The 20,366-nt window shown below is 46.1% G+C and overlaps 1 protein-coding gene across 1 annotated transcript; it reads right to left on the reverse strand.

Moving 5' to 3' along the window:
* Positions 1–298: 298 nt before the first annotated feature.
* On the reverse strand, positions 299–18,915 carry LOC134346444 (POU domain, class 5, transcription factor 3-like). Its single transcript, XM_063047814.1, has 5 exons — positions 18,367–18,915; positions 9,276–9,387; positions 6,855–6,985; positions 2,977–3,141; positions 299–553 (listed from the first exon to the last, which is right to left on the reverse strand). Exons 1-5 carry the CDS (start codon positions 18,913–18,915, stop codon positions 299–301), a joined length of 1,212 nt encoding a protein of 403 aa, XP_062903884.1.
* Between the last annotated feature and the right edge of the window lie 1,451 nt (positions 18,916–20,366).

Below are 20,366 nucleotides of genomic sequence, written 5' to 3' on the forward strand. Positions count from 1 at the left end.
GTTAACAACCCAAAATATTAACTCCATTTCTCTTTCTGTAGGTGCTGCCTGACCCCTCTGCCAAGTGTTTCTAGTGTTTCTGGGGGGGGGGTAGGGTCATCATTACTAGCCAATCACAACTTCCCCTTGTTTAAAATTATAAAAAAAGGTACTGGAAAGTACAAAGTTCACATCAATGCCAAACCATGCACTGTCTTCAAATTGGTTGTCCTCACACCATCCATCGAGATTGGACTCTGGGCACGGATATCCATTGCTGCCAATCTGGGCCGCTTGGTTTCCTGGTGTTCACTGGTCCCTAACTCGAGTGCATTGTCCTAGGCCCTGGAGGGCCCTGTGCCGACACACTGCTGTGGTATGAATCCCCCTGGTGGAGCTGGGGTACGTAGATGGTGGCGGCAGAGACGGCTGCCCCGTTGTAGCCCTGTGCACCGAACCCACCTGACGGGAATGTGGACACTCCATACTCGGGTAACCCCTCAAACTCTTCCCCAAACTGGAATGCAGCCCGCTTCCCCTTCTGGCGGCGATTGCAGAACCAGACTCGGACGACCTGCCGAGGAGAGGCACAGACAGAGTTAATGTGCTAGACGCTTGGCTGGAAGAGCCAGGGAATCCTTGACGATTGCACTTTGATTGAACAAAGTCAATGGTTAGAAAGTTTATGATACCAACCCTCAAAACACAAGCTCTAGGGTCAGGGTCAGGGTCAGATATGGAACCTGCCCATCAGCCAGGAGGTAGAAACACACCAACTGCTTCCCATCGGCCCACGATGTGCCAACCTTTTAACCATTCCCTCTCACGTAGCCATCCATCTGTCTCCATGCGGCTATCTAAGAGTATCTTAAATGTCCTCAATATATATATCTGCCTCTACTGTAGTAGCACATTATATGCACCCAGCACTCTGTGTAAAAAAAAGCTTGCCTCTGACATCCCACCTAATTCCTCCGATCACCTTACAATCATGCTCCTTTGTATTAGTCATTTCCACCCTGGGAAAATTGCACTGGCTATTCACTACACCAATGCCTATTATTATTTGATTCCCACATCTGTGAAGCAATCTTAAAGGTTTTGTGTACTCATCTGTCTGAAAACTCAAATTTAATTAAGCAAATATAGCACACAAAACAGCCATTTAACCCATCTGCCAAAAGCAGAACATCCCAGTGGCTAAACATTTTAGTTTTGATTCCTATTCCCGTTCCGACATGTCAGTCCATGACTTCCTCTTTTGCCACAATGAGTCTACCCACAGGGTGGAGGAGCAACACCTTATATTCCGTCTGGGTAGTCACCAATCTGATTACATGAATATTGATTTTTTCTTCCTGTAAAAATACATTCCCTCCCCCTCCCTTCTTCTTCTGTTCCCAATCTGGCCTCTTACCTCTTCTCAATTGCCTCTCATTTGCCTCTTCTCAATTGCCCTGGGTCCCCTCCTCCTTCCCTTTCTCCTATGGTCCTCTCTCCTCTCCCACCAGATTCCTTCTTCTCCAGCCTTTTACCTTTCCTACCCACCTGGCTTCACCCATCACCTTCTAGCCATCCTCCTTCCCCTCGCCCACCTTTTTTATTCTGGTGTCTTCCCCCTTCCTTTCCAGTTCTGAAGAAGGGTCCCGGCCCGAAATTGGTTTATTCGTTTCTGCAGGTGTTGCCCAATCTGCTGAGGTCCTCCTGCATTTTGTGTGTGTTGCTTTGGATTTCCAGCATCTGCAGAATTTCTCAAGCTTATGATTTGACCCATCATGTGTTCACCAGCTCCTTACCTAAGCAACTCATCCCACCTACTAGAGAGCCTTTCCAAATTGTTCTCTGCTCTTTTCATTCCCCTTTTGGAATCCATATTGGAACTCACCTCCAACACACCTGAGAATAATTCTAGACTCCAACCATGTTACATCAAAATGTTTCTCCCACACATCACTTGCATTTCCCCACAGGTCAAATTATAGCGTGAGCTGCTTTGGGGTCTTCATCTAAGAAAGGATGTGCTGTCATTGGAGAGGGTCCAGAGGAGGTTTACGAGAATGGTCCCAGGAAAGAAAGAATGTATGAGAAGCATTTGGTGGATCTGGGCATCTTCTCACTGGAGCTTAGAAGAATTGAGAGGGAATCTCGTAGAAACCGACTGAATATTGAGAAGTCTAGATGGAATGGATGGGGAGAGCATGTTTCCAATAATGGGAGAGTCTAGGACCAAAGGGCACAGCCTCAGAACACAATGATTTCTAGAATCAAAAATGCTGAGTCTGTGGGATTCATTCGCATAGACAGTTATGGAGGCATTGGGTAAATTTAAAGCTGAGGTTGATAAGTTCTTGATTAGTAAGGGTGTCAAAGGTTATGGGGTTGAGCGTGATCATGAATCCGCCACTGACTTCACTCACCCCAACTCTGAACTGATTCCAAAATCTATGGAATCACTTTCAACATCTCTACAACTCATGTTCTCAATATTATTTATTAATTTATTTTTTATTTGCACAGTTTGTCTTCTTTTGCACATTGGTTGTTTGTCACACTGTGTGTAGTTTTTCACTGATTCTATTTCTCTGTTCTACTGTGAATGCCTGCAAGAAAATAAATCCCAGGGTAGTATATGGTGAGGTATAAGTACTTCGATATAAATTTACTTTGAACTTTGATAATTAAATGGGCTGAGTCGATGGGCTGAATGGCCCATTTCTGCTCCTAGGTCTTATGGATTTATGGTCTAATTCTTTTTCCTTTCAATTTATGCCCATGAGCTCCAGTCTTCGATCCGTCTATCAAAGGAAAACAGCCACCTATGTTTCACTCTGTTCAGATCTATCATTTTCCATCCCCTGTCTCTCTCCCCCAAAGAATGCTCTCTGATCTGTGAGGTTGTAGTCCCCATCCCAGGAAAAATTATCAAAACTTTCCAGGGGCTTCTCCAACTTCATTTCCCTTTTCCTTACAGAGCTTCAATTTCAACCCACAACTTACATCCTTTTCCAGGTTGAGGTCATCAGCAATCTTCGAGATCTCTTGAGTGGTTGGCTTCGGGCACATGACGAAGAAATTCTCCAGCGCCTCCTTCACGTTGTTATCGATGCTGGTTCGCCGTTTCCGCTTGCGTGACGGAGTCAATGTTTGCTCGATGCTGCATAGCTGGTTTAAATATTGACTTAATGGTGACAGCGGTTCATGTACAATGCTTCCCTCCCACAACCAAAAAATAATTGACCCGCTACCTCTACTTGACAGTCTTTCACAGGTGAACCATATCTGACTACAGCGGGCCCCTCCCTTCTCTGTTCTGCAAGAATGTAAACCATGGGTGAAGTTGCACAAAATGTTCTTTTTGGTCCCAATGTTTCTGCTGTAGCTACACATAAGGCATTGGGGTAGGGGTGACTTACTATACGTCAGGATTAGTGTAGGCATTGGATAATTTGTGAACGTGGGTTGGTAGTAAGTTTGCAGCTGACACAAAGTTTGGCGATGTTGTGCATTGTGTGGAAGGTTGTTGGTTACAATGGGACAATGCATTAGGGTTACGGTTCGCCCACCCTAATGCGTGGGTTAAATTTGAAGGCTGAATACAGGGATAATGACAGGATTCTCAGCAATGTGAAGGAACCTCCACAGATCCCTCAAAGTTTGCACAAGATTAATGTTCAAAGTACATTTATTATCAAAGTATGCATATGTTGATAATATGTTGAGATTTGTCTCCTAATAGGCAGTCACAAAACAAAGAAAACCAAAAGAAACCATTTAAAAAAAAGACTGTCGCACACCTAATGTGCAGAGAGAAAAGAAACACGTCATGCAGACAATAATCGTAAGCAAGTAGCATTCTGAACTGGTGTCCACAAAGAGAGTCCCATAGTTCAGCACAATTTAGCACAGAGCCCAGTTGTGGAGCTGTGATCTGAACCGGCCCATCCCTCCCCTTGGGCCCCGACACCCGGACATTTTCAATCTGGCCCGACACCTAAATCGATGTACAAACATCGGGTTCAGTCGCTTCGATACGTGCTGGGGCCTGGAGCTCACTGCTTCACTTCAGCCTTTCTGAATCAGCCCTGCGCTTAAGTCTCTGTCCAGATATCGGGTTCAATCGCCACAATACGCTCTGGTGCCCCGGCCTCGCCACCTCGATTTGGCCTTAAAACGATCAAAGCTCAGCTCATCCTTGCTCTCGGCAATGGGCCCATAGCCTTGCCTAGCCTCAGTCCTGCCACATCGATTTGACTCCAAGTTCAAAGGGAAGTTACAGACTAGTGCTGGCAATGATCATGTGTCAGGAGAAGTGTGGTGAACAAAGTATTTAGCTGTTTTCCTTGTTTCATTAGCCACCAGACGGAAGCCGCTGCCATTGTAAACTGGAAGCTGATGGGGTTTAAGCGGGGGTATGGTTTTGCCTCTCACGAGTCAGGGGATTGAGTTAACGAGCTGTGAGGTAATGTTGTTGCAGCTCTGTAAACATAACTTTGCTGGATCAAAAAACGACAGCACAAAAAGATCGTTACTTATCTTTTCACCCGTTTATTTCTTCGAGCTCAGCCGGCGAGTGAACTTGGACCCGACATCCGGGACAGAACCTTTCTCATTTCCCCGGCGGTTCTACAAGTTCACTGCCCGATGTCAGAATTGTCAGAAGTTATAAGGCCACCGATATAAAAGAACAATCAGTTTGATAACCATTCCGGCCAAGTCAATGGACTATTGATACAGAGAACAATCAGTTTGATAACTATTCCGGTCAAGTCAATGGACTATTGATACAAAAGTACAACCAATTTGTTAGACACTCCAGCCACATTAATTAATGTGGCTGGTTTGCTGGAGCCACAACTTAATTACAAAGATAAGAACATCCGTCAAATTTATGCTTTAATTAAGAAAGGAATGTTCTGTCTCATTTCCATCAGGTGCTGCTTTTTGTCAAAATCAAAAGGTGTGAAAAACCCAGAGATATCTATGTAGATCCGGGCGAACTTTAATCATCATGCTCCAAAGAAGGCAGCTGTGAGACGTTATTCAACCACACTGCAGTCACAGACATAGTCAGTACTGAATCCATTGTTTACAGGGATCTGAGAATCCCCCATTCCCTTAAACTTTATCACCTGCTTAGACCATACTTGGAGCATTGTTTTCAGTTCTGGTCACCTCATTATAGGAAGGATGTGGACGCTTTAAGGAGGGCGCAGAGGAGATTTACCAAGATGCTACCTAGACTAGAGGCCATGTCATAGGTTGAACAAGCTGGGGCTTTTCTCTTTGGAGCAAAGGAGGATGAGAGGCTACCTGATAGAAGTGTACAGGTGCAAGATGATAAGAGGCATAGTTTGAGTGGGCAGCCAGAGACATTTTCCCAGGGTGGAAATGACTAATACAAGGCAAATTAAGGTGATTGGAGGAAAGTGTAAGGTGGTGTCAGAGATAAGATTTTATTTACACAGTTAATGGTGGGCACATGAAATGCTCTGCCAGGGGTGGTGGTAAAGGCAGGTAGATTAGGAACATTTAAGAAACTCTTAGATAAGGATGAGGATGATAGAAAATGAAGGGTTGTGCAGGAGGGAAGAGTAGGGTATAACACCAGCACAACATTGTCTAGAAACAGGCTACCTGGGAGGTTTCTGAAGAGTCTCACATCAGCTTCATCCCAGGTTGGAGGCCTTGTTCTTCATCTTTTTCTTCACTTTCTCCATCATCATTTGGAAAGTAACCCCCATTTTCCAGGATCCTAATGGAGCTGCTGAGATGTGGTCAGGGTGAGTTTGAAAGGACCTTTGTTTTCTTGATGCTCTGTCCCTTTTACTACACTTTAGCAACAACACTGGCAACTAATGGCAGCTCACACAAGGGGAGATAAAGGTGTGATATGGTTTCAGTCCTGTGCTGGTCAAAGATCCTCAGACCACAGAAGAGTACAGCACAGGAGCTTCAGAACCTACAGTGGGACGTCACAAAACACAGGGCACGCACCACCGACAGCATGTCAAGGGTCAAATTTATTCCCCGTTTACATTTACATTATTGGGAATTTGCTGTGGTGTGTGGGTGCAAAATACAACAGAAGGAAAGAACATTCAACAATTCCAAAGAATAAAGAATGAAGTTAGATGTTAAAGTACAGATATAGAATAAAATATGTATAAAAACGTAAATACCAGCATTTATTGTGTAAATAGCATTCAAAAAAGTGGTTGAAAGTATTTACAATAAGGTGCAGTGATGGGGTTATAAGATAGTGGGGTGGGAGTGTACATATTTAAATGTAGCGATGGGAGGAGTTGGGGGTGACTAACTAGAATTGTTGGTCAGATTTTCTAACTGAGAGAAGAAACTTTTAAGATGCCAGCAAACCCCTCCAAAAACACTGGCAGCATGTGCAAGTTTACACCAGCACCCATTTCCAGGCCAACATCCCCAGCATAAACAATCTATTCTCAGTCAACTCCAGTGGGCAAGCCACATCACCTGCTTGCCTGGCACCAGACTGCCAAAGCAAGCATGCTCTTCAAGTGTTTTCCCGGTCATCCTAGTCTGTTTTGGGAAGAGGTTTCCAGGCAGACAAGGAAAAAGGTTCAGGGATATTCCTTTTGCAGCATCTTCCCCCGACTCCTGGGAATACCTGGGAAATAGAGGAGCAACATCTGAGAGGGTGTTGACCCTCTTCCATATGAGCACGCAGATGCCCGACGCCGGCAGCAGGAGCACAGCATCTGCACTCTCACCCCAGACAAACAATACCTCCGCTGGATCTTGCAAGCACCCACAGTGCTGGAGGGAGTGCACATCCCAGAGGACGTGCATGCGCCAATTACTCTGCCCATTGTAGGTGGGGTCATTCCCTCTGCACTAACCTCCTGAAAGTTGCCGTTATCCTTGGCCTCTTGTAGCCACCGCTGCAGCAGGGGCTTCAGCTTGCACATGTTCTTGTAGCTCAGCTGCAACGCCTCAAAACGACAGATGGTCGTCTGGCTGAACATCTTCCCTGGGGAGAAACAGAGGTTCACAAACTCCTTCTTGCAAAGCCAAGCCCATTCACAATGACAAGCCGAGAGCAGGTGCAGACTGCCGCCAGGATGGGCTGTAACATTTTGCACGCTCGGGCGGGCGCCAGCTGTCTGCACCTCTGTGACCAGCCCCGGCTTCATGTGCATTTTTGGCCTTGAAGGTCCCACTTCGGAAGTTGAAGTGAGATCTCCAAAACTAGAGATACACAGCATATGGAGTGAAATCTGGAGTATGTGACGTGCACAGTCGTGAATTCTTCCTCTGCATAGCTCCGTACACACAGAGTGGTGGATGCATGGAATGTATTGTATTGCCAGGGGTGGTGCTAGAGGCAGATACATTCAGGGCATTTAAGAAACTCTTAGATTGGCAGATGTATGATAGAAGAAAACAGGGGGCTATGTAGGGTTGATCTTAGTGTAGGTTACAGGGTCGGCTCAACATCGTGGGCCGAAGGGCCTGTACTGTGCTCTACTGTCTATGTCTTGGTAAACCCATGTCTGCACTGTCGGTTCAGCACTGATTACTCAGCGCTGTTGCATTATGCCTCAGATTCTCTTAGCAGCTTCCAACCCCTCCATCACTCCACCGTTTCCATTCCTTACACTCATCATATGCTAGCCACAACTTTAAAAAAAACCTCTTTCCATGCTCGGGACCTTCTAGAGCTCTTCCCTTACAGGTTCAGCTGGGGACTGGGACAGCAAACAGAACATAAGACCGTAAGACATCGGAGCAAAATTAGAAAGTTAGATCATTCAGCCCGTCGATTCTGCTCTGCAATACAATCACGGCAGATTAATTACCCTTCTCATCACCATGCTCCAACCTTTTCCCCACACCCTTTCATGCTCTGACTAATCAAGAACCAATCAATCTCCACTTTAAATATACCCACTGACTTGGCCTCCATGGCTTTTGTGGCAATGGATTCCACAGATTCACCACCTCTGGCTAAAGGCACCCTCATCATCTCTGTTCTAAGGGGACGTCCTTCTACTCCGAGCTCTGCCCTTTGGGCCTAGACTCTCCCCTATGGAAACATCCTCTTCGCATCCACTTTACCTAGGCTTTTCAATATTCGGCAGCTTTCAACGAGATCAAGGACAAATGGACAAGGGAACCACAGAGGGAGCAATCTCTGCGGAAAGTGGAGAGTGGGGGGGGGGGAAGGGGGAGTATCCTAACCAATGTTGATTTGAGGTACAAGTATCTCCGAAACAGGTTGTTATCCCTTTTCTGTTTGTGGAAGCTTTTCCTGCACAAAAATGATGGACTGTTTTCCACCATATAGGGTCTGTGAACAAGGAAACGTAAGTACAAGAAGCTGACACATGTGCTTAACAACATGGCGAATAGAAAGAACGAAATAAGAAAAAGAAAGAAAAAAACCAAACAGGCCTCAAGTTTAACATCTCATCCAACACTTGGAACCTAGTGCAGTTCCAGACTAAGTAAGTCTGATTTTGTGTGTTGGAGTGTCATAGTCATAGAGCATTATAGTACAGTAACAGACCCTTCAGCCCATCTAGTCCATGCCAAACCACTATTCTGCCAAGTCCCTTTGACCTGCAGCTGGAAATAGCCCTCCATACCCCTTCCATCCATGTACTTATCTAACTTCCCATAAACATTGCAAATGACCTGCATCCACTAATTCTGCTGGCAGCTGACACCACCTTTATTTATATATTTATTTATCGATCTATTATCTGTTAAGATACAGTGTGGATAGGCCTTTTCTCTCCTTTGAGCCACGTCGCCCAGCAAACTCCCAATTTAATCCAAGCCTAATCACAGCACAATTAACCTACCAACCAGACTGTGGACTGTGGGAGGAAATCAGAGCACCCGGAGGAAATCCATGCAGTCAAGGGGAGAATGTACAAACTCCTTACAGGCAGTGATGGGAATTGAACCTGGGTCGCCTGTACTGTAAAGTGTTGTGCTGACCACTATGCTACCCTGCCACCCTCTGATTGAAGGAGATCCCACTTCTGGTTCCTCTTAACTATTTCACCTTTCACCCTAAACCTATGACCTCTAGTCCTTGCTCCAGTGGAAAAAGCCTGCATTACCTCGTAATTTTGTATACTTTTATCAAAACTCCTCCCATTGAGAGGCAAAAGTAGTACCTGTGGTCCCATAATTGACACCAATAGTTCAGTAAATGATGTACTACAGACAATGATGTTGGGCTAATCAAGATTTGTCTTTTCAAAAAGGAAAAGAGCCATCGCACTCCCTCAATCAAGCTTCATACTCACCATACAGAGCCCCAAGGGCCAAGCCCACCTCAGCCTGTGTGAAGCCCATTGTGATGCGCTTCTTCTTCAGCTCTTTTGCAAACTGCTCCAAGTCCTCCGAAGTGGGAGAATCCTATATGGTTAACGAACAGCAAGTCACCAGTTACAGAAACTTGAGTACAAGAACTAAGGTGAAGTTTACAAGGTGTTGGCCAGACATTTGAAATATTCTGAGCAGTTTTGGGCCCCTTGTCTAAGAAAGCACAGTTTTGGGCCCCATATCTCAGAGAAGATGTGTAGATGTGTTGTCACTGGAGACAGTCCAGAGGAGGTTCACGAGGATGAGTCTGGGAATGAAGGGGTTAACATATGAGGAGCTTTGAGCCTGTACTCATTGAAATTTAGAAGAATGCGGGTGTGGAATCTCATTGAAACCTACTGAATGTTGAAAGGACTAGATAAGGTGGACGTGGAGAGGATGTTTCCTATGGTGGGTGTATCCAGAACTAGAGCGCACATCCTCAAAAGAGGGGCGACTTTTTAGAGGAGGAATTTTTTTAACCAGAGAGTAGTGATTCTGTGGAATGCTCTGCCACAGACTGAGGTAGAGGCCAAGTTCATGGCTGTATTTAAGGATGAAGTTGATCGTTTCCTGATCAAAGGATATGGCGAGAAGGTGGGTGTATGGGGTTAAGTGGGATCTGGGATCAGCCATGATGGAATGGCAGAGCAGACTCGATGGACTGAATGGCCTAATTCTGCTCCCATGTCTTATGGTCTTATAATGGTTTCTTGTCCAGCATTGTCATAGAGTCATAGACCAATGCATCATCATCATCTTCATCATCATCATCATCATCATCAGGTGCCGGGCCTAGTTTGAGCTTTGACTGCCATGGCCCAACACTCCTGTTTCGGGTCAAGTGAATCAATTCATTGGTATTCATTTCCAGTTCTCCATCATCATTTGTCTTTGCTTTCCTCTTGCTGTCTTCCCTTCAATCTTTCCCATAATTACCGTGCATTCTGACTGTAAAAGCTTTTATAGATATGTAAAAAGGAAAAGATTGGTTAAGACAAATGTAGGTCCCCTACAGACAGAAACAGGTGAATTGATTATGGGGAGCAAGGACATGGCAGACCAATTGAATAATTACTTTGGTTCTGTCTTCACTAAGGAGGACATAAATAATCTTCCAGAAATAGTAGGGGACAGAGGGTCCAGTGAGATGGAGGAACTGAGCGAAATACATGTTAGTAGGGAAGTGGTGTTAGGTAAATTGAAGGGATTGAAGGCAGATAAATCCCCAGGGCCAGATGGTCTGCATCCTAGAGTGCTTAAGGAAGTTGCCCAAGAAATAGTGGATGCATTAGTGATAATTTTTCAAAACTCGTTAGATTCTGGACTAGTTCCTGAGGATTGGAGGGTGGCTAATGTAACCCCACTTTTTAAAAAAGGAGGGAGAGAGAAACCGGGGAATTATAGACCGGTTAGCCTAACATCGGTGGTGGGGAAACTGCTAGAGTCAGTTATCAAAGATGTGATAACAGCACATTTGGAAAGCGGTGAAATGATCGGACAAAGTCAGCATGGATTTGTGAAAGGAAAATCATGTCTGACGAATCTCATAGAATTTTTTGAGGATGTAACTAGTAGAGTGGATAGGGGAGAACCAGTGGATGTGGTATATTTGGATTTTCAAAAGGCTTTTGACAAGGTCCCACACAGGAGATTAGTGTGCAAACTTAAAGCACATGGTATTGGGGGTAAAATATTGATGTGGATAGAGAATTGGTTAGCAGACAGGAAGCAAAGAGTGGGAATAAACGGGACCTTTTCAGAATGGCAGGCGGTGACTAGTGGGGTACCGCAAGGCTCAGTGCTGGGACCCCAGTTGTTTACAATATATATTAATGACTTGGATGAGGGAATTAAATGCAGCATCTCCAAGTTTGCGGATGACACGAAGCTGGGTGGCCTGTGAGGAGGATGCAGAGTGACTTGGATAGGTTGGGTGAGTGGGCAAACTCATGGCAGATGCAATTTAATGTGGATAAATGTGAAGTTATCCACTTTGGTGGCAAAAATAGGAAAACAGATTATTATCTGAATGGTGGCCGATTAGGAAAAGGGGAGGTGCAACGAGACCTGGGTGTCATTATACACCAGTCATTGAAAGTGGGCATGCAGGTACAGCAGGCGGTGAAAAAGGCGAACGGTATGCTGGCATTTATAGCAAGAGGATTCGAGTACAGGAGCAGGGAGGTACTACTGCAGTTGTACAAGGCCTTGGTGAGACCACACCTGGAGTATTGTGTGCAGTTTTGGTCCCCTAATCTGAGGAAAGACATCCTTGCCATAGAGGGAGTACAAAGAAGGTTCACCAGATTGATTCCTGGGATGGCAGGACTTTCATATGAAGAAAGACTGAATGAACTTGGCTTGTACTCGTTGGAATTTAGAAGATTGAGGGGGGATCTGATTGAAACGTATAAAATCCTAAAGGGATTGGACAGGCTAGATGCAGGAAGATTGTTCCCGATGTTGGGGAAGTCCAGAACAAGGGGTCACAGTTTGAGGATAAAGGGGAAGCCTTTTAGGACCGAGTTTAGGAAAAACTTCTTCACACAGAGAGTGGTGAATCTGTGGAATTCTCTGCCACGGGAAACAGTTGAGGCCAGTTCATTGGCTATATTTAAGAGGGAGTTAGATATGGCCCTTGTGGCTACGGGGATCGGGGGTATGGAGGGAAGGCTGGGGCAGGGTTCTGAGTTGGATGATCAGCCATGATCATAATAAATGGCGGTGCAGGCTCGAAGGGCCGAATGGCCTACTCCTGTACCTATTTTCTATGTTTCTAACTCCTCTTTCCTAATCACATGTCCAATGAAGTTACATTGCCTTTTCATGATCTCATACATTATTTCTCTTTTTGTGTTTGCTCTGTTCATGACATCCTTGTTAGATATTCGTTTCATCCATGATATTCTTTGCATCCTCCTCAAAAACCACATCTCTGCTGCTTCAATTCGTTTCCTCATGTTATTAGATATTGTCCAACATTCTGATCCATATAACATAACTGGATAAACGTAACATTTCAGTACTCTGAGGCGGGTTGTCATGCCTAGTTTAGAATTGGTCAGTATACCCTTCATTCTCGTAAAGGTGTCTTTTGCCATCCCTATTCTTCTTTTGATGTCCACGTCGCACCTGCCATCTGAGGTCACCCAGCTTCCTAAGTAATAAAAGTTCTGTACTTGTTTTATGTCTTTCCTGTTTATTCTAAGCCTGCAGATAGAATTCTCCTTCTTGATATCCAAAGAGAAGGAGAATCCTATCTGCAGGCTGAGAATAAACGGGGAAGATATAAAACATTAACAGAACATAGACAACTACGGCACAGAAACAGGCCCCTCGACCCACCTAGCCTGTGCCGAACTATTACTCTGCCTCGTCCTATTGACCTGTAGCCCTTCACCCTTCCATCCATGCACTTATCCAAATTCTCTAAAACTTGCAGTGGAAACTACATCCATCACTTCGTTCCATACTCACACCACCCTCTAAGTGAAAGAATTCCCCGTCAAGTTCTCCTTAAATATTTCAGCTTTCACACTTATTCTATGACCTCTAGTTCTATTCTCATTCAAGCTGAATGGAAAAAGGCTGCTGGCATTAAGCCTATCTATACTGCAAACAATCTTGTATACCTCTGTCAAATCTTCCATCATTCTCCTGCACGCCAGGAAATAAAGTCCCAACCTATTCAACCTTTTCCTATAAACTTGGTGTTACACTTTCACTTTATTCTGTATTGTTCTGGTTCTACCTCAGTGCACTGTGTAATGATCTGATCTGTGTGGACAGTCTGCAAAAAAAGCTTTTCACTGTATTTCAGTACGTGTGTCAATAATGAACCAATTCTAATTCCATTCAGCTCCTTTCAAATCAAACTCCAAAGAAAGGCATTCTGCCAGATGACAAGGACAACATTTCAGAAAAACAACATACTTGAAATTCACCTTCTCACTCCATGACAGTGGGTGAGCCGGAGGCCTCTTCACTCCAGCTTCGGAGTCACCGGGTTGATCGCATTACACTCATGGCAGCCTCAAAGAATCACGGCAATCGTCCATGGTCCAGAGAAACACACGCAAAATGCTGGGGGAACTTAGCAGGTCTTGCAGCACCTCTGGAGGGGAATAAACAGGCGGTGGTTTGAAGGGTCTCGGCCTGAAACTTTGACTCCGTAGATGCTGCCTGACCTGCTGAGTTCCAACAGCATTTTGTGTGTGTTACTCTGGATTTATCAATCTGGGTTAGATTGATCTATGGGTAAACTAAAGGGTCAGCACAACTTTGTGGGCCAAAGGCCTGTCCTGTTCTATGTTCTATGCTCTAACCACCTTAAAATGTCAGAAATTTGCAGGACAGGAGGCAATTTGACTCATTCTGTCCATATGTTTTCAGTACATGGGAATACTGAGCTCACAGCAGGTAGATCTACTGCCTCACCTGCAGGTACAGTACCCAGGTTTGATCCTGATTTTTGGAGCTGACTATGGGGAGTTTGCATGTTCTCCCAGCAGTCAGTGTATGCTCTGCTTCCCCACCACAACACAAAGGTTGGTGGGTTAATTGGCCTTGTAAACCATTCATTAGTGTAGATAGTGAAAGAAAAGAGTTGATAGGCGCGAGGGAATGGGCAATAGTTGTAATCAAAGGCCCAAGAGCTAGTATTGATTCCATGGGTCAACTAACTTCTTGCTAAGTCTACAAAAATGTAACCCTACTTCACAGGTCACGATCCAATTCTGTGACAAGTCCTTTACAATTTTAAGAGCTAAAAGAGCTTCAAAACCAACATCGTCAAAAGCCTGTCCCGATCAAACCATGCAGACGCCACAGCCAAGAAAGCACCCCAGTCCCTCTACTTCCTCAGGAGATCGAAGAGATCTGACATGGCCCGCTGTTGACCCTCACCGCCTTCCGAAGAAGGCATCCTATCCAAATGCATCACGGCTTGGTATGGCAACTGTTCTGCCCGAGGTCACAGAAAAGTTCTGGACACAGCTCCATGGATTCTGTCTCCACATCTGGCTACCTCCGCAAAGCAGGCAACATTATCAAAGACCCAACAAACTCCAAACGTTCTCTCTTCTCCCACCTCTGACAGGGCAGACACTCCACAAGCCTGACAGCACACAACACTTGAGCATCTTCTATCCTGTACTGAACAGTCCTTGGACAAGGCCTCAATCTACCTCATGATGCCCTAGTACTCTACCCTGCCCTCTCTGTACCACTTTTCCCTACTCTCTATTGCTTTTCCAATGTACACCGACACCCAGTACACTGTTGCAATGAAGATACCGGTGTGGATGGCATCCAAAACAGTTTCTCGCTGTATCTCAGTATATGCAACAATAAGCCAATTTTACCAATTTTTCCTCATCTAGGTGCATTTTCATATCAAACCAAAAAAGGAGTGCTGAAAATGCTCCCTGGGTCAGGCAACACGTGTCTAAATCAAAGCAGTTTATTGCTATATTTCTAAGTACATGTCTTCACTGGTGGCAATGGGAAAACTTACTTGCAGCAGCAGGACAGGCACGTAGCATCAGATACACGTCATTATTCACAAGAAGCGCAAACTATACACAACCTGGACAACAAAACATAATTAGAACAAAAATAACTCTGCCCTCGTCATTGTGCTCATTGTGCTCACTACCATTCATGGCTCCAAACAGTCCTTCCAGGTGCAGTCTTCACCTGCAGTCTGTTGCAATCGTATACTATGTCCTGTGCTCCCGGTGTGGCCTGCTGTACATCGATGAAACCCGACGTAGATTTGAAGACCGTTTCGCCGAGCACCTACACTCCATCCACCAGAAGAAGTGGGATCTCCCAGTGGCCACCCATTTTAATTCCCCTTCCCATTCCCATTCCGATATGTCCATCCGTGACCTCTACTGTTGTGATGAGGCCACACTCAGGTTGGAGGAACAACACCTTGTATAAGAATGTGTGTCTATAAATAAATAATAGATGGGGTACGAGGGGGAGGTAGGGCGTTAGCGGAAATTTGAGAAGTCGATGTTCATGCCATCGGGTTGATTACACACATGCTTTTTCTCTCTCTCCTTTTTCTCCCTCTGTCCCTCTCACTATACCCCTTGCCCATCCTCTGGGTTTCCCCACCCCCCTTTTCTTTCTTCCCGGACCTCCTGTCCCACGATCCTCTCGTATCCCTTTTGCCAATCAACTGTCCAGCTCTTGGCTCCATCCCTCCCCCTCCTGTCTTCTCCTATCATTTTGGATCTCCCCCTCCCCCTCCCACTTTCAAATCTCTTACTCACTCTTCCTTCAGTTAGTCCTGACGAAGGGTCTCGGCCTCAGACGTCGACTGTACCTCTTCCTATAGGTGCTGCTTGGCCTGCTGCGTTCACCAGCAACTTTGATGTGTGTTGCTTGAATTTCCAGCATCTGCAGAATTCCTGGTGTCTCCCCCATCTCTCTGTTTCCCACATTGATTGATGTGATCCTCCAGAGTACGAATTTTGTCCCTTGCTATCCTTCTGCTCTTAATATACCTGTCAAAGCCATCAGGATTTTCCTTCACCTTGTCTGCTAGAGCACCTCATGTCTTCTTTTAGCCCTCCTGATTTCCATCTGAAGTGCTCTCTTGCATTTCTGGTACTCTTCAATATCCTCATTCGTTCCTGCCTGCCTTTACCCGCTATGCACCTCCTTCTTTTTCTTAACCAGGACCTCAAAATCTCTTGAGAACCAAGGTCCGCTGAACATAGTGTCCTTGTCTTTTATTCTGATAGCAACATACAAACTTTGTAATCTCAAAATTTCACTTTTGAAGCCTTCCCACTTACAAAATACACCTTTGCCAGAAAACAACCTGCTCCAACATACGTCTGCCAGTTCCTTTCTGATACCATAAAAATTGGCCTTACTCCAGTTTGGGATCTCAAGCCTAGGACCAGACCTATCCTTTTCCATAATTACCTTGAAACTAATGGCATTATGATCACTGGATGTGAAGTGTTCCCCTACACAAACTTCTGTCACCTGCCCTGTCTCATTCCCTAATAGCAGATCTGGTATGCACTCTCTCTAGTTGAGACTTTTATGTATTGATTAAGGAAAGTTTCCTGAACATATTAAACACTTTCCTATCCAGCTCTTTTACAGTATGGGAGTCCCAGTCAATAGGTAAATTTAATTTTCCACCTACTGTACCATAAGAACCTTGTGTTTTGTGCAACAGTCTGCGATCGCTCTACAAATTTGCTCCTCCAAATCTCACAGACTGTTGGGTGGTCTATAATATAATCCCGTTAACGTGATCATCCCTTTTTTATTCCTCATTTCTACGCAGAAAGCCTCGCTGGACGAGCTCTCCAGTCTGTCCTGACTGAGCACTGCGGTGATATTTTCCCCTCTAAAACGACGGAGCCCCGGAACACCGATCTGCCAGTCCCGCCCCTCCGGCAACCGAGTCGCCCTAACGACTACAATATCCTAATTCCACCTGCTGATCCATGTCACAAGCTCATCCGCCTTTCCTACAAAGCACCTTGCATTGAAATATACACAGCTTAGAATATCAGTCCCATCACGCTGGATCTTTCGATCCCTGACTTTGTCTGTAACAACATCTTTCTCCCCAACCATTCCGCTCTCTGCTCTGGTCCCCATTCCCCTGCAACAATAGTTTAAACCTCCCCGTGTAGCCCTTGCGAACCCGATGACTGACTGAATGATGTATGCGCTACGAACATTATTTCGAAACACTTGATCACCTTTTATGCCTGCGTAAGTGTGTTAAACATTCAACCGTAGTAGCCTGGGATTTGGAATGAGAGCGGCAAGGCAGGGGTTCGATCCTGACCTCGGCTCCTATCCGCGTCAGGGTTGTACGTTCTCCTTACTTCGGTTTCCTCCCGCGTCCCAGAGGTCAACAGTAAATTATATCCTCCCCCCCGCCCCTCAACCCTTACCAGTTTAGGTGGATGGAGAATAATCGGAGCAAATCATGGGTCTGTGGGCGGTGGCGTGACTCAGGTGCAGCATGGATTCGACAGAATCTCGTAAAGTCATAGATACAGTTACAGTCATACTTTATTGATCCAGAGGGAAACTGGGTTTCGTTACAGTTGCACCAACCAAGAATAGAGTATAAATATAGCAATATGAAACCATAAATAATTTAAAATAATATGTAAATTACGCCAGATGGGAAGGGGATTTCCAGTTTACCACAAACCCCCAAATACAACAGTCCCAGCCAATTTCAAAAGCCATTTCCAAGCCCCTATCTGTACCGACCTTAGTCTATAGAAAAAAAATGTGAAAGGCTTATTATTTCGGAGCAAGACACGATCTGATGTAGGAACTCGGTGCGACAAGTCGAGCAGCGTCGGTGGGAGGGAAGAAAGGGTCGATATCTTGGGTCAACGCTCAACCCGCTGAGTTCGTCCCAGCAGATTAATACACACACATTGCTGGAGGAACTCAGCAGGCCAGGTAGCATCTGTGGAAAAGAGTAAACAGTCGACATGGGCCGGGACGCTTCATCAGGACCTCCAGCAGGCTGTGTGTTGCACCAAATTCCAGCATCTGTAGTTACTTGTACCTTCAGTCTCAAAGGTTCGTTACCGTGGGGGGAAAAAGACCAGCAGAGAGAATACTGGTCCCTTTATGAGTTTAGGGATCGCGGTGGGTGGCGGTGGACGGGGGGGGGGGGGGCTGAATTGGGAAATTAATAGATACTACTGCAAGTGTACTTTGCAAGAGCCGGTGGGAGAGAGCCCTCCGGGTTCGATACCTCTGCGACAAATGCGTTGGGAGTGAGCTAGGAAAAGGTCTTCCCATTTTTGAATGAGTCACGGGAGGGCGAGAAGGGGAAAAGATTAAAAGTGACGGAGGTAAGGGATGATATGGGACGCGGTCGTGAGAAATGAACACAATCGAGCCCTTCGTTAGAAAACAATTAATGTATACTTCTAAGGGGAGGAAATAAACGCTATAGCCCAACAATAAACCAGATTTGATGGGCTGAACGGCCTCTTCTGCCCAAGGGTTACTCACTTCATTGCCGCCGTCCGGAGGTATCCATCCGGTTCCATCATCTCGCCCGGGACTGCCGGCTCTGTGGTCCTCCCCCAGGATTTGGGGGCTGGATGGTTGACTCTCGCTCCGGTGCCCCCCAGGCAGGTTCTGGCCGTGGTTCTGCAGAGTGGCGGGCCCCGGTCCGGCCGAAGTCCGATCGGCAGGCGGGCTGGGAGCTGAGGAGGGCTGGGGCAGGCAACAGGAGTTCCAGGGGGAGCTGTAGAACGGAGGCACGGCCGGCAAGTATTTGTCCTCAGCACCCCTGCCGTTCTCTTCCCTGCCCGAGTCGCGGGTGCTCTCCGGCAGGGCGTGGGGGTGACGAGTCACCAGTGATCCCTGAGGCCAGGCTTCCGGAGCAGGGAAGGAGTACCAAGGTCTGGAGAGACTTTGTGAAACCCCTGGCCTGGTTTGCTCTCCAAGACGACATTCCGGGATCGGGTGACCATGGTAATCCACCTTAAATGAGCCGGGGCCACACTGTCGTTCTTGAGCGGTGGTGCATCGGTCCTGGGTGAATGGCGAGCCCATCTCCTGGTTCTGCTGCCGGGGTTCATTGAAGAGCGAGGGGAAAGACTTTGGGGCTTCATGGTGGCTGCGGCCGGTCATAGTTGGTGGTAGAACTTGTATCGCTGAAGAAAAAGTGGGGGTGGGGAGGAAAGCTTCAGGAGTAAATAAATTCCAGACTGGACGGGAAAACGACTCTATGCAAATTGTCAGGCTTTTGGACTGTTGTAAGAGTTCACTCCCAATCACTGAACTTGGTCGATTCACGCCGTCCTTTGATTAAACAGACAGATCAGATGATCTGGGATCAGAAAGGTAGCCTCCTTTTTGTCCCTCCCCCGGGCTACTAGTTGAGGCAAATACGCTCCCTTTTCTCTTAAAGATGCTAATCTTACCTCCCCCACCACTCCATCTCCAGGTGATTTATTGCAGGGTTCTTCATCCTACCTGCCGAACTTAAAACCCAAACTCTTCGGTGTCCCATTAGAAACTAAATTCAAAGTGGAGGCGGGAAAATGCCATTGACACACCCACCGATTCCCCTTCCAAATCGGAGCCTTTAAGATCTAACTTCCATGAAACCAGGAGAGAATTCCAACAGGACCTCCCCACAATGTATCAAAGACCCACCAGCGCCATTATCTTGCTAAATGATCTGTCAATAATGTTAATGCTTCCCTCAGCCAGACTCTCTGGCTGGGCTCCAGTGGGCTCCCGGAGATCAACTTCCGATAAATTCTTCACACTTTTCACGTCTGAACAAACAGAAATATTTCTCACCTCCTGGTCTCCCGCTGTTTCAGGGGAGGCAGTCAATGGCCCCCACAAGATAGTCTTGTTGATTTAGTTATCTGGAGGTAAAGGGTTAGCGAGCAGCAGCAGCAAATTCATCTCTATTTTGGTTCCTCCCACGAAGGCACCTTTAAAATCCCTCAGGGCGGAGGGTGACTGACTTCCTCTATGTACGTCATGAAGTCAACATGGGGTAGCCGGTTGGAGGACACTGGGACCTCAAACAACCCGCTGGAGGAACTCTGATAAAGCAATTTATATTCCAACTCAGTGCATCCAGCAGCATCTGTGGGCTGGGGAGAGGACTTGTCCATGTTTGGTGCAACATCAGATGGGGTTGTTGAGAGATTGGGCAACTGTGCAATAGCTCAAGTCGTGTTTAGAGACACTTGAAAGCAGGAGGGTGGCTCAGAACATAGCACAGTACAGACCCACCGACTCATGATGTTGTGCTGACCCTTTAACCGACTCCGAGCTCAAACCAACCATTGCCTCCCACAAAGCCCTCCATTTTATTTTCGTCCATGTGCCTATCTACGAGTCTCTTAAATTTCCTCTTATTTGTCCCGTTGTTTGTTCTTAAATATCAGTAATGTATTTGCCTGTACCACCACCCCTGGGAGGGCATTCCCATGCACCCACCACTCACTGTATAAAAATACTACCTCTGACATCTCCTCTAT

The sequence above is a fragment of the Mobula hypostoma genome, chromosome 5, assembly GCF_963921235.1.
Source record: "Mobula hypostoma chromosome 5, sMobHyp1.1, whole genome shotgun sequence".
NCBI classification, from domain to species: domain Eukaryota; kingdom Metazoa; phylum Chordata; class Chondrichthyes; order Myliobatiformes; family Myliobatidae; genus Mobula; species Mobula hypostoma.

What these genes read in the sequence shown, in the direction of transcription:
- LOC134346444 (XM_063047814.1), bottom strand. Translation starts at nt 18,915, where the DNA reads ATGGGCTCGCCATTCACCCAGGACCGATGCACCACCGCTCAAGAACGA. An exon ending in GGCCCTTGGGGCTCTGTATG is followed by an intron (nt 6,986 to 9,275) that starts GTGAGTATGAAG and finishes GTTTCTCCCCAG; the next exon opens with GGAAGATGTTCAGCCAGACG. An exon ending in ATAACGGCAACTTTCAGGAG is followed by an intron (nt 3,142 to 6,854) that starts GTTAGTGCAGAG and finishes TATTTAAACCAG; the next exon opens with CTATGCAGCATCGAGCAAAC.